This window comes from Engraulis encrasicolus, chromosome 17, assembly GCF_034702125.1.
Source record: "Engraulis encrasicolus isolate BLACKSEA-1 chromosome 17, IST_EnEncr_1.0, whole genome shotgun sequence".
NCBI classification, from domain to species: Eukaryota; Metazoa; Chordata; class Actinopteri; order Clupeiformes; family Engraulidae; genus Engraulis; species Engraulis encrasicolus.
The window spans coordinates 2414772-2428662 of record NC_085873.1 but is presented as its reverse complement, the minus strand read 5'-3'; the positions used below and the strand labels follow the sequence as shown (position 1 = coordinate 2428662).

Sequence of the window (13891 nt, the reverse complement as noted above, 5' to 3'; positions counted from 1 at the left end):
GTAAGGGTGGGTAATGGTAGGATTCGAACTTACAACCCTCTGATAACTCCATTAGGCCACGGCTGCCTTATCATATCTAGTACACTGAAATATATAGTATACAGTGTGTGCAGAAAGTATGTCATGAGCCACTTACCAACAAGAGCTTGAACAGAAGGCTGGTCGTGTGTGCTGAGTAACTGAGCCTGAATCGTTTCAACTACCCGCTTGAACCGTCGACTGGGACCTAAGGACACACACACACACACACACGCACGCACGCACGCACGCACGCACGCACGCACAACACACACACACACACACACACACACACACACACACACACACACACACACACACACACACACACGCACACACACACACACACACACACACACACACACACACACACACACACACATACACACAGAGAGAGATTGTTATACATCTTGCTGTCTCACTCCCTTGGTCTCACACGGACGGGTGGACACATTATATGCCACAGTAACGCAATCCCCAGAAACACTCAAGAGCTAAATATGCCACTGCACCACCGCCCACTACCACGGCTATCAAAAGACCCCCACAACAAACCTGATAGGAGGGTGACGGTAGGGACACATAGGAGGCGAAGCAAGGCGAAGCGAAGAGAGGCGAAATTCAACCGTCATCAGGTAGTCGCGGCGAATCAAATGGAATGGAACAGTTATGTTGTTGATTTGATTGGGCCGTGGCAGGCGAATTCGCTCCTCATTTGCATAACATTAAACTTTCTTTAATAATTTCGCTTCGCTTCGCTCCTGTTCGCTTGCCATCGCTTGCCTTCGCCTTTCTCATAGGAATGAATGGCAAAGTTCGCAAATTCGCGTGTATGTGTCCCTACCGTCAAGGTGACACTGAGGAAGAGGCAGACGGAGAAAAGGAGAGAGAGAAAGAGAGACAAACAGACAGAGAGAGAGAGAGAGAGAGAGAGAGAGAGAGAGAGAGAGAGAGAGAGAGAGAGAGAGACAGAGAGAGAGAGACAGACAGAGAGAGAGACAGAGAGAGAGAGAGAGAGAGAGAGAGAGAGAGAGAGAGAGAGAGAGAGAGAGAGAGAGAGAGAGAGAGAGAGAGGGACAGACATACAGAGCCAGACAGACAGACAGACAAACAGACAGAGAGAGAGAGAGAGAGAGAGAGAGAGAGAGAGAGAGAGAGAGAGAGAGAGAGAGAGAGAGAGAGAGAGAGAAAACAAGGAAAGTGGAATGCAAGGAAAGCAAGGAATGGGGATGATGGACAAGGGGGCAAACAGAGAGAAAAAAAACGGACACACACTGATGGTGTCAAAAAAACAAGAGAAAAGGGCAGAGAAGAATGAAAAGAAGAAAAGAAGAAAGAGAGAGTGACCAAGTGAAAGGAAGAAAGAAAAATAGAGAGAACATGTGAAAAAGCCTCCTACAAACCTGATATGAGGGTAAAAGTGACACTGTAGATGCCGAGATCTCGCTTGCCGTCCCTCTCTCTGTCTCTCTCCCTTTCTCTCTCTCTGCAGACAAGAGAGTAGAGTCACTTTATTGATCCCCGGAGGAAAATTAAGGTGTCAAGTAGCTTACACATAATGCAGATCAGGCCCACTGACAGGGGGGGACAAATGGGTGTGTTTTCCCGGCCCCAGGGAGATAGGGGGCCTAGAATTGGGTCCCAATTACATTGTATGTATTGGATAGGGGGCCCTTTCAAACGACCTTGTCCTGGGCCCAGCAAAAGCTGTCAGCTTCCCTGATGCAGATAATGCCCATATGAACATTTCGAGACACACATATACACAACAGGACAAAGTAAACAGGTCAAAGTCAAGGGGAAAAAAGTGAATTGTGCAAATGTATTCTGGGAGTTGAGGAAGACAAGAAGATTAACGTGACCAAGAAGCAATGAGTGTTGACAAGTCATAGTATGTCTGTGATGTAATATTAGGAGTGAAGAAGAAAACATATAAATAATAACAATAGACTGAAAAGTGCACATGGTGCTAAAAGAACCTGTCTCGGTCTCTGTCACGTTCCCGATCCCGGTCCCGTTCACGCTCCCGTTCTCCCTCGGAGAAGGAGATGTCCACCTGCATTACATTGCATAACACTTAGGGCATTTTCACACCTAGACCTCTTGAAGTGAACCGAACTCAGTCCTCTTTAAGTGGACCAAAAAGTGAACAGACAGCAAAAGGACTCAGTTCTGTTTTTGTTCATATTGTGAGTGTATTACAAAACGAATTGACTGTTCTTTCTGGTCCCTTTTATGGTGTGTCAGTCCCCTTTTTAATCCCAACCGGTCCTTTAAAGCTACACCTAGTAACAAGTGCAACATTGACTTTTCAATCACTTCCAAGGGGTCTGGGTACACTTTGGAGCATTCACATATGCATAGAAAATGCTGTGTCACAGGTCTGAGTTGAAAGGGACCAGATGTGAAAACACTATTAGTTGACACTTTAATCCAAAACCACTCACAGTTATCTATAGGGTAGTTGTTACAGTCCAATGCAATGTGGGGTTAGGTGCCTTGCTTAACCCATTTTCACCCGAAAACAACTGCTATGCCACCTGCTTATGTGGCATTCCTATACAGGCTCCTAAAACCTAAAAGGCGTTCTTTTTTACAACAGCTTTGCGCAAGGGCGAAAGTTTTGTCTTGTCAGGTCAGCCAACTAACTCAGTAAGTATTCTGCTCATCTTCAAACATTGCTTGAATCCACTGACCTCTATCTATGGGATCTCAACTTCATCCTTTTATATCAAATCTGAATCAATATCCTCAATATCCATACAGTCACATGTAAGACATGGTCACTAACATAGTTTGCTAACATTTTGTTACACACTCCATTTTATGTCCCTAATGTGTATTTCAGGCATCAGACAACATAACATTCACCATGTGCTTGTGAAATGCCTGCATCGCTGAAAATTGTATGAACGTTACTCCCAGCGTTAATGGTAAATACTCATATATGCAGCAGCCGGCACAAAAGGTAAAACCACACAGATGCGTCTCTCAATCAAAATGGGTTAGGGGCACTTCAGTTATGTCAGGAAGGGTTTCGCTCCAATTACTCCAGACCTTGTGGGTGCGTGGTTCTGGGTATTGTAGAACACAGGAGGAGGAAGAGAAGGCTCTTCAGCCATGGATGGAGGTGTAGGCAGAGCTAAGGATGGGATTTGAACCTGCAACCCTATCTCCTACCCATTAGGCCATGTCTGGTTAGGCTTCCTTACCTGGAACTTGACGGGCTTCTGGAAGACGGATGGTCCACCTGCCGTTTTGTATTCAGCACGGAAACTGGTCTGGGAGATAACGCTGTGGCTCAGAGAGGGGATCTGGAGGGGGTGAGAGGGAGAGGGGGAATGGAGAGTGAGAGAGAGAGAAGGGGGGAGGGCAAGGTCATTGAACGACAAAAAAAGAGAGAGGGAGGGAAGGGGAAAGAGGGGGGCAAAGAGTGGAAACGATAAGATAAGAGAGTGAAAAAAGAGAGAGGGAGGCAAACACAGAGGAAGATAAGATTTAAAGAGCAGGAAACCAAGCAACAAAAAAGAAAGATATATAGGGGGAGCATTATGCGTAGACCTCTCTATTGTCCATGTAACTTGCATAAAATTGACATTTCTCTTTGCTAGTGGTAAAAAGACACACAAAAATAAACGCACATCACAGACGACAACTTAATACGAGATGGTAACACAGGGCAATACGGCAAATAGAGGGAATGAGAGGGACAGCACAAATACAGGGAGAGACAAAAGACAAAATACAAGGAAAGACATACACCATAGACAGAGAGATATATTAGATGGTGGTGGAAGAGGACAACATATTAATTGTGCTCAGTCTGGAACCACCATCTCAATGGAGCGATATTGATAACATCTCTCATTTTAAGGGGCAGGTCAAACATTAAACACTTCAGGTGCACAAAGAATGAGAGAGAACATGATGGAGAGAATGTGATGGGGAGAGAGAGAGAGAGAGAGAGAGAGAGAGAGAGAGAGAGAGAGAGAGAGAGAGAGAGAGAAGATGTACACATGAATCATGATGATGAATGGTGGGTAGGTTACAACCAATAAAGAGGGGGGCACACAAAGAGAAAGAGAGACAGGCAGAGAAAAATAGAGTGGGAGAGAGAAAGAAAAAGAAGGTAAATGCAGTCAATGGAAATCACCGACATGAAGGCAAACAAGAGAAAAAAAACAGGCACACACTGAAGTCACCACAAAACGAAAAAAGACAAATGAGAACTCAAAGAAAGGAAGAAAGTGAGAGAGCAAGTGAATGAATTAATAGAGCAGCCAACAAAAAGGGTGAGAAACATAAAGATGACGAGGGGGAGAAACAGTCTGAAGAAAAGAAAGGGAGAGCTAACATCGTGAGTGCAGTTCCATGCAAGGAATATTCCGATTTTAAACGGAATGGTGGCAGTATTCGATTTGTGCACAAGTGTGACATCCCCGCCTGCTGTCAGCTGTGCCAGTTCGGCTCGTTGATGAGCCTGGCTATACACATAAACGGTGTGACGTGTGCCATGTGCATTACGCCCCTTTTTGGGGGAAAACATTGGGGGGAAAGCCAATGCAAGTCAATTGGTGGTGTTCTGAAAGAATAAACGAAAGACTAGATTGCATTCTCACAGAAAATGCTGGAAGCGGGCTTGCCTTTTGGGGCAGAGATGAAACAAAGTACTATTGAGAAAACAAAGCTAAAAGAAATCTTGGAAAAACTCCATCCACCCAGTCAGAAGTTATGGGCCAAACAATTCAGCCATCTTGGATTCAGCCATCTTGAAAGTGTTGTAGCTCTGCGTTTTGGGGATATACTAAATGACATACATGGTATTTTAAGTTGGCTAAGGAACACTGCATATGATATAATTTTGAAAATCAACATGGCTTCGAGCGGGATTCGAACTCACAACCTCCATATCTGTAATCCAGCCCCTTTGCCATTGATATTAAATGACATACAATACATGATATTTGAAGTTGGCTAAAGAACACTGCATATGATATCATTTTGAAAATCAACATGGCTTTGACTGGGGTTCGAACCCCCAACCTCAATATCTGTAATTCAGCACATTTGCCATCCATACTAATTGACATACATGGCATTTTAAGTTGGCCAAGGAACACTGCATATGATATAATTTTGAAAATCAACATGGCTTCGACTGGGGTTCGAACCCCCAACTCCATATCTGTAATTCAGCACATTTGCCATTCATACTAAATGACATACATGGCATTTTAAGTTGGCCAAGGAACACTGCATATGATATAATTTTGAAAATCAACATGGCTTCGACTGGGGTTCGAACCCCCAACCTCCATATCTGTAATTCAGCACATTTGCCATTCATACTAAATGACATACATGGCATTTTAAGTTGGCCAAGGAACAGTGCATATGATATAATTTTGAAAATCAACATGGCTTCGACTGGGGTTCGAACCCCGAACCTCCATATCTGTAATTCAGCACATTTGCCATTCATACTAAATGACATACATGGCATTTTAAGTTGGCCAAGGAACACTGCATATCATATAATTTTGAAAATCAACATGGCTTCGACTGGGGTTCGAACCCCCAAACTCCATATCTGTAATTCAGCACATTTGCCATTCATACTAAATGACATACATGATATTTGAAGTTGGCTAAGGAACACTGCATATGATATCATTTTGAAAATCAACATGGCTTCGACTGGGGTTCGAACCCCCAACCTCCATATCTGTAATTCAGCACATTTGCCATTCATACTAAATGACATACATGGCATTTTAAGTTGGCCAAGGAACACTGCATATGATATAATTTTGAAAATCAACATGGCTTCGACTGGGGTTCGAACCCCGAACCTCCATATCTGTAATTCAGCACATTTGCCATCCATACTAAATGATATACATGGCATTTTAAGTTGGCCAAGGAACACTGCATATGATATAATTTTGAAAATCAACATGGCTTTGACTGGGATTCGAACCCTGAACCTCCATATCTGTAATTCAGCACATTTGCCATCCATACTAAATGACATACATGACATTTTAAGTTGGCCAAGGAACACTGCATATGATATAATTTAGAAAATCAACATGGCTTCAGGTGGGTTTCGAACCCTCAACCTCCATATCTCTAATGTAGTGGCATGCATTACCACTAGGCCAAGCAGCTAGCTGTCATGCACTGTCCAGCAAGACCATATTACATTGCATTGCAGAGCTGAACAATAGACTTCTAGAATGGTTGCTCGCACCTGCTCGTTAAGAATAGAATCTTGAGACAGTGACAGTTGAAATGGAACACTTCATTGACTGCACCTGTTCTGATTGACTGAATGACAGTTAGTATTGTCCTCTAAGCAGAGGCCAGAATGAGAATGAGTTTTTTGTCTTTACAACATCGTTGTAAAAAAACTAAAAGGAGTTGGCACGTGTCCTTTTCACAGATCGGAGTCATGCTTGTGATCTCTCTAACAGTCTTTCAATGAAGTTTATAGGTTAAAGGGTTCAGGCACAAATGGACCTCCGTGTGGGACATGCGCTGATCTCTTGAAAAATGCATTTTTGGAAAGACTGGGATTCTCCATAGACCTAGGCCTGTTTTTTTTACAAACCTGCCATTTAAAAAGTATTGGGAGTTGGGAGATGAAACTTTTACAATTTGGAGACATCCCATAGAGCTCGCTAACAACGCGCCAACTAAACTTCTAGGTGAAAGTGTTGATGTTTTATGACCGAAAAAGCCTCCTACACTCTAATCTTTAGAGTGGCGGAACTTTGGTTCATGGAGGTTCCACCACTGTTTTCAATGGGGACCCAAGCTTTAACAAAATCGCCAAAAACGGGAAAACGACAAGAGACACGGAGAAGCCTATAACTATACGCGATCTCCAAGCCGAGCCGGTCGTTTTAGTGTTTGAACGGTGTTTCTATCTCGAAAGGCCTAGGAGGAGATCCATTTTCTATTTTTACTGCCCCTGCACAAGACCAAGCTATAATAAACTAGAAATGCATTCTCACAAAAAATGCTGGAAGCGGGCTTGCCTTTTGGGGCAGAGATGAAACAAAGTACTATTGAGAAAACAAAGCTAAAAGAAATCTTGGAAAAACTCCATCCACCCAGTCAGAAGTTATGGGCCAAACAATTCAGCCATCTTGGATTCAGCCATCTTGAAAGTGTTGTAGTTCTGCGTTTTGGGGATATACTAAATGACATACATGGTATTTTAAGTTGGCTAAGGAACACTGCATATGATATAATTTTGAAAATCAACATGGCTTCGAGCGGGATTCAAACTCACAACCTCCATATCTGTAATCCAGCCCCTTTGCCATTGATATTAAATGACATACAATACATGATATTTGAAGTTGGCTAAGGAACACTGCATATGATATCATTTTGAAAATCAACATGGCTTTGACTGGGGTTCGAACCCCCAACCTCAATATCTGTAATTCAGCACATTTGCCATCCATACTAATTGACATACATGGCATTTTAAGTTGGCCAAGGAACACTGCATATGATATAATTTTGAAAATCAACATGGCTTCGACTGGGGTTCGAACCCCCAAACTCCATATCTGTAATTCAGCACATTTGCCATTCATACTAAATGACATACATGGCATTTTAAGTTGGCCAAGGAACACTGCATATTATATAATTTAGAAAATCAACATGGCTTTGACTGGGGTTCGAACCCCCAAACCTCAATATCTGTAATTCAGCACATTTGCCATCCATACTAAATGACATACATGGCATTTTAAGTCGGCCAAGGAACGCTGCATATGATATAATTTAGAAAATCAACATGGCTTTGACTGGGGTTCGAACCCCCAACCTCAATATCTGTAATTCAGCACATTTGCCATCCATACTAAATGACATACATGGCATTGTAAGTTGGCCAAGGAACACTGCATATGATATAATTTTGAAAATCAACATGGCTTTGACTGGGGTTCGAACCCCCAACCTCAATATCTGTAATTCAGCACATTTGCCATCCATACTAAATGACATACATGACATTTTAAGTTGGCCAAGGAACACTGCATATGATATAATTTAGAAAATCAACATGGCTTCGGATGGGTTTCGAATCCTCAACCTCCATATCTCTAATGCAGCAGCATGCATTACCACTAAGCCAAGCAGCTAGCTGTCATGCACAGTCCAGCAAGACTATATTACATTGCATTGCAGAGCTGAACAATAGACTTCTAGAATGGTTGCTCGCACCTGCTCGTTAAGAATAGAATCTTGAGACAGTGACAGTTGAAATGGAACACTTCATTGACTGCACCTGTTCTGAATGACAGTTAGTATTGTCCTCTAAGCAGAGGCCAGAATGAGAATGAGTTTTTTGTCTTTACAACATCGTTGTAAAAAAACTAAAAGGAGTTGGCACGTGTCCTTTTCACAGATCGGAGTCATGCTTGTGATCTCTCTAACAGTCTTTGAATGAAGTTTATAGGTTAAAGGGTTCAGGCACAAATGGACCTCCGTGTGGGACATGCGCTGATCTCTTGAAAAATGCATTTTTGGAAAGACTGGGATTCTCCATAGACCTAGGCCTGTTTTTTTAAAAAACCTGCCATTTAAAAAGTATTGGGAGTTGGGAGATGAAACTTTGACAATTTGGAGACATCCCATAGAGCTCGCTAACAACGCGCCAACTAAACTTCTAGGTGAAAGTGTTGATGTTTTATGACCGAAAAAGCCTCCTACACTCTAATCTTTAGAGTGGCGGAACTTTGATTCATGGAGGTTCCACCACTGTTTTCAATGGGGACCCAGGCTTTAACAAAATCGCCAAAAACGGGAAAACGACAAGAGACACGGAGAAGCCTATAACTATACGCGATCTCCAAGCCGAGCCGGTCGTTTTAGTGTTTGAACGGTGTCTCTATCTCGAAAGGCCTAGGAGGAGATCCATTTTCTATTTTTACTGCCCCTGCACAAGACCAAGCTATAATAAACTAGAAATGCATTCTCACAGAAAATGCTGGAAGCGGGCTTGCCTTTTGGGGCAGAGATGAAACAAAGTACTATTGAGAAAACAAAGCTAAAAGAAATCTTGGAAAAACTCCATCCACCCAGTCAGAAGTTATGGGCCAAACAATTCAGCCATCTTGCATTCAGCCACCTTGAAAGTGTTGTAGCTCTGCGTTTTGGGGATATACTAAATGACATACATGGTATTTTAAGTTGGCTAAGGAACACTGCATATGATATAATTTTGAAAATCAACATGGCTTCGAGCGGGATTAGAACTCACAACCTCCATATCTGTAATCCAACCCCTTTGCCATTGATATTAAATGACATACAATACATGATATTTGAAGTTGGCTAAGGAACACTGCATATGATATCATTTTGAAAATCAACATGGCTTCGACTGGGGTTCGAACCTCCAACCCCCATATCTCTAATTCAGCACATTTGCCATTCATACTAAATGACATACATGGCATTTTAAGTTGGCCAAGGAACACTGCATATGATATAATTTTGAAAGTCAACATGGCTTTGACTGGGATTCGAACCCCCAACCTCCATATCTGTAATCCAGCACATTTGCCATGCATACTAAATGACATACATGGCATTTTAAGTTGGCCAAGGAACACTGCATATGATGTAATTTTGAAAATCAACATGGCTTTGAATGGGTTTCGAACCCCCAACCTCAATATCTGTAATTCAGCACATTTGCCATCCATACTAAATGATATACATGGCATTTTAAGTCGGCCAAGGAACGCTGCATATGATATAATTTTGAAAATCAACATGGCTTCGACTGGGGTTCGAACCCCCAAACTCCATATCTGTAATTCAGCACATTTGCCATTCATACTAAATGACATACATGGCATTTTAAGTCGGCCAAGGAACGCTGCATATGATATAATTTTGAAAATCAACATGGCTTTGACTGGGGTTCGAACCCCCAACCTCCATATCTGTAATTCAGCACATTTGCCATCGATACTTAATGACATACATGGTATTTTAACCTGGCTAAGGAACACTGCATATGATATAATTTTGAAAATCAGCATCGCTTCAAGTGGGATTCAAACTCTCAACCTCCATATCTCTAATCCAGCACATTTGCCATTGATAATAAATGACATACATGGCATTTTAAGTTGGCCAAGGAACAGTGCATATGATATAATTTTGAAAATCAACACAGCTTCGGGTGGGCTTCGAACCCTCAACCTCCATATCTCTAACCCAGCAGCATGCATTACCACTAAGCCAAGCAGCTAGCTGTCATGCACAGTCCAGCAAGACTATATTACATTGCAATGCAGAGCTGAACAATTGGCTTCTAGAATGGTTCCTCGCACCTGCTCGTTAAGAATAGAATCTTGAGACAGTGACAGTTGAAATGGAACACTTCACTGGCTGCACCTGTTGTGATTGACTGAAAGACAGTTAGTATTGAGCTCTAAACTGGGGAGAAAATGAGAATGAGTTTTTTGTCTTTACAACATCGTTGTAAAAAAACTAAAAGGAGTTGGCACGTGTCCTTTTCACAGATCGGAGTCATGCTTGTGATCTCTCTAACAGTCTTTGAATGAAGTTTATAGGTTAAATTTTTCAGGCACAAATGGACCTCCGTGTGGGACATGCGCTGATCTCTTGAAAAATGCCCTTTTCGAAAGACTGGGATTCTCCATAGAGCCAGGCCTGTTTTTTTTTACAAACCTGCCATTTAAAAAGTATTGGGAGTTGGGAAATGAAACTTTCACAATTTGGAGACATCCCATAGAGCTCGCTAACAACGCGTCAACTAAACTTCTAGGTGAAAGTGTTGATGTTTTATGACCGAAAAAGCCTCCTACACTCTAATCTCTAGAGTGGCAGAACTTTGGTTCATGAAGGTTCCACCACTGTTTCCAATGGGGACCCAGGCTTTCATAAAATCGCCAAAAACGGGAAAACTACAAGAGACACGGAGAAGCCTATAACTATACGCGATCTCCAAGCCGAGCCGGTCGTTTTAGTGTTTGAACGGTGTCTCTATCTCGAAAGGCCTAGGAGGAGATCCATTTTCTATTTTACTGCTGCCCTGCACAAGACCAATAAATAATAAAACAGGACTTAGAGATTACTATAAACGGGCCTTGCTCTGCAAGGGCCATGCTCTGCATGGTCCTTGCTCCGCAAGCCCGCTTAATAAACTAGAAATGCATTCTCACAGAAAATGCTGGAAGCGGGCTTGCCTTTTGGGGCAGAGATGAAACAAAGTACTATTGAGAAAACAAAGCTAAAAGAAATCTTGGAAAAACTCCATCCACCCAGTCAGAAGTTATGGGCCAAACAATTCAGCCATCTTGGATTCAGCCATCTTGAAAGTGTTGTAGTTCTGCGTTTTGGGGATATACTAAATGACATACATGGTATTTTAAGTTGGCTAAGGAACACTGCATATGATATAATTTTGAAAATCAACATGGCTTCGAGCGGGATTCAAACTCACAACCTCCATATCTGTAATCCAGCCCCTTTGCCATTGATATTAAATGACATACAATACATGATATTTGAAGTTGGCTAAGGAACACTGCATATGATATCATTTTGAAAATCAACATGGCTTTGACTGGGGTTCGAACCCCCAACCTCAATATCTGTAATTCAGCACATTTGCCATCCATACTAATTGACATACATGGCATTTTAAGTTGGCCAGGGAACACTGCATATGATATAATTTTGAAAATCAACATGGCTTCGACTGGGGTTCGAACCCCCAAACTCCATATCTGTAATTCAGCACATTTGCCATTCATACTAAATGACATACATGGCATTTTAAGTTGGCCAAGGAACACTGCATATTATATAATTTAGAAAATCAACATGGCTTTGACTGGGGTTCGAACCCCCAACCTCAATATCTGTAATTCAGCACATTTGCCATCCATACTAAATGACATACATGGCATTTTAAGTCGGCCAAGGAACGCTGCATATGATATAATTTAGAAAATCAACATGGCTTTGACTGGGGTTCGAACCCCCAACCTCAATATCTGTAATTCAGCACATTTGCCATCCATACTAAATGACATACATGGCATTGTAAGTTGGCCAAGGAACACTGCATATGATATAATTTAGAAAATCAACATGGCTTTGACTGGGGTTCGAACCCCCAACCTCAATATCTGTAATTCAGCACATTTGCCATCCATACTAAATGACATACATGACATTTTAAGTTGGCCAAGGAACACTGCATATGATATAATTTAGAAAATCAACATGGCTTCGGGTGGGGTTCGAACCCTCAACCTCCATATCTCTAATGTAGCAGCATGCATTACCACTAAGCCAAGCAGCTAGCTGTCATGCACAGTCCAGCAAGACTATATTACATTGCATTGCAGAGCTGAACAATAGACTTCTAGAATGGTTGCTCGCACCTGCTCGTTAAGAATAGAATCTTGAGACAGTGACAGTTGAAATGGAACACTTCATTGACTGCACCTGTTCTGAATGACAGTTAGTATTGTCCTCTAAGCAGAGGCCAGAATGAGAATGAGTTTTTTGTCTTTACAACATCGTTGTAAAAAAACTAAAAGGAGTTGGCACGTGTCCTTTTCACAGATCGGAGTCATGCTTGTGATCTCTCTAACAGTCTTTGAATGAAGTTTATAGGTTAAAGGGTTCAGGCACAAATGGACCTCCGTGTGGGACATGCGCTGATCTCTTGAAAAATGCATTTTTGGAAAGACTGGGATTCTCCATAGACCTAGGCCTGTTTTTTTAAAAAACCTGCCATTTAAAAAGTATTGGGAGTTGGGAGATGAAACTTTGACAATTTGGAGACATCCCATAGAGCTCGCTAACAACGCGCCAACTAAACTTCTAGGTGAAAGTGTTGATGTTTTATGACCGAAAAAGCCTCCTACACTCTAATCTTTAGAGTGGCGGAACTTTGATTCATGGAGGTTCCACCACTGTTTTCAATGGGGACCCAGGCTTTAACAAAATCGCCAAAAACGGGAAAACGACAAGAGACACGGAGAAGCCTATAACTATACGCGATCTCCAAGCCGAGCCGGTCGTTTTAGTGTTTGAACGGTGTCTCTATCTCGAAAGGCCTAGGAGGAGATCCATTTTCTATTTTTACTGCCCCTGCACAAGACCAAGCTATAATAAAGAAACAGGACTTAGAGATTACTATAATCGGGCCTTGCTCTGCAAGGGCCATGCTCCGCAAGCCCGCTTAAAAAATAATAAGAAGAAACAGGACTTAGAGATTACTATAATCGGGCCTTGCTCTGCAAGGTCCTTGCTCCGCAAGCCTGCTTAAAAAATAATAATAATAACTAAACAGGACTTAGAGATTACTATAATCGGGCCTTGCTCTGCAAGGGCCTTGCTCCGCAAGCCCGCTTAATAAATAAAGAAACAGGACTTAGAGATTACTAGAATCGGGCCTTGCTCTGCAAGCCCGCTTAATAATAATAATAATTAAACAGGACTTAGAGATTACTAGAATCGGGCCTTGCTCTGCAAGCCCGCTTAACAAGGACCTGTAGACTAGCGTTGTTCACGCTCAACATGCCGAAAACTTGCTGTGTTGTCGCCTATTCAAATAATATAGCCAAACAGCCGTGGCTGAGGCATGGACTGTGTTCGTTAAGGCTAGCCAATGTAGCATGTAAGTTCATGTGACATTATATAGGCTACTGCAACTGGAATATGTATGAGTGCTTGGCTATAAAGTAGGCCATTTCTTAAAGTAGGCCTATAAGATTTTATAGTAGCCTATTGTAGGCATACAATTTTATCTGCTCCATGTGGTCAGCAAGGAGTGGACACACACATGCCT

At 42.1% G+C, this 13891-nt stretch overlaps 1 protein-coding gene across 1 annotated transcript in view; it reads right to left on the bottom strand.

The window, feature by feature from the left end:
- The window catches only part of brsk1a (BR serine/threonine kinase 1a), a 41841-nt gene that overhangs the window by 1142 nt on the left and 26808 nt on the right, over nucleotides 1-13891 (bottom strand). The window contains exons 17-20 of the mRNA XM_063221549.1: nucleotides 3231-3332; nucleotides 2017-2074; nucleotides 1422-1484; nucleotides 137-226 (exon numbers count right to left, since the gene is read on the bottom strand). Of these exons, the coding sequence (XP_063077619.1) occupies nucleotides 137-226; nucleotides 1422-1484; nucleotides 2017-2074; nucleotides 3231-3332 (313 nt within the window). The remainder of the gene's footprint in view (nucleotides 1-136; nucleotides 227-1421; nucleotides 1485-2016; nucleotides 2075-3230; nucleotides 3333-13891) is intronic.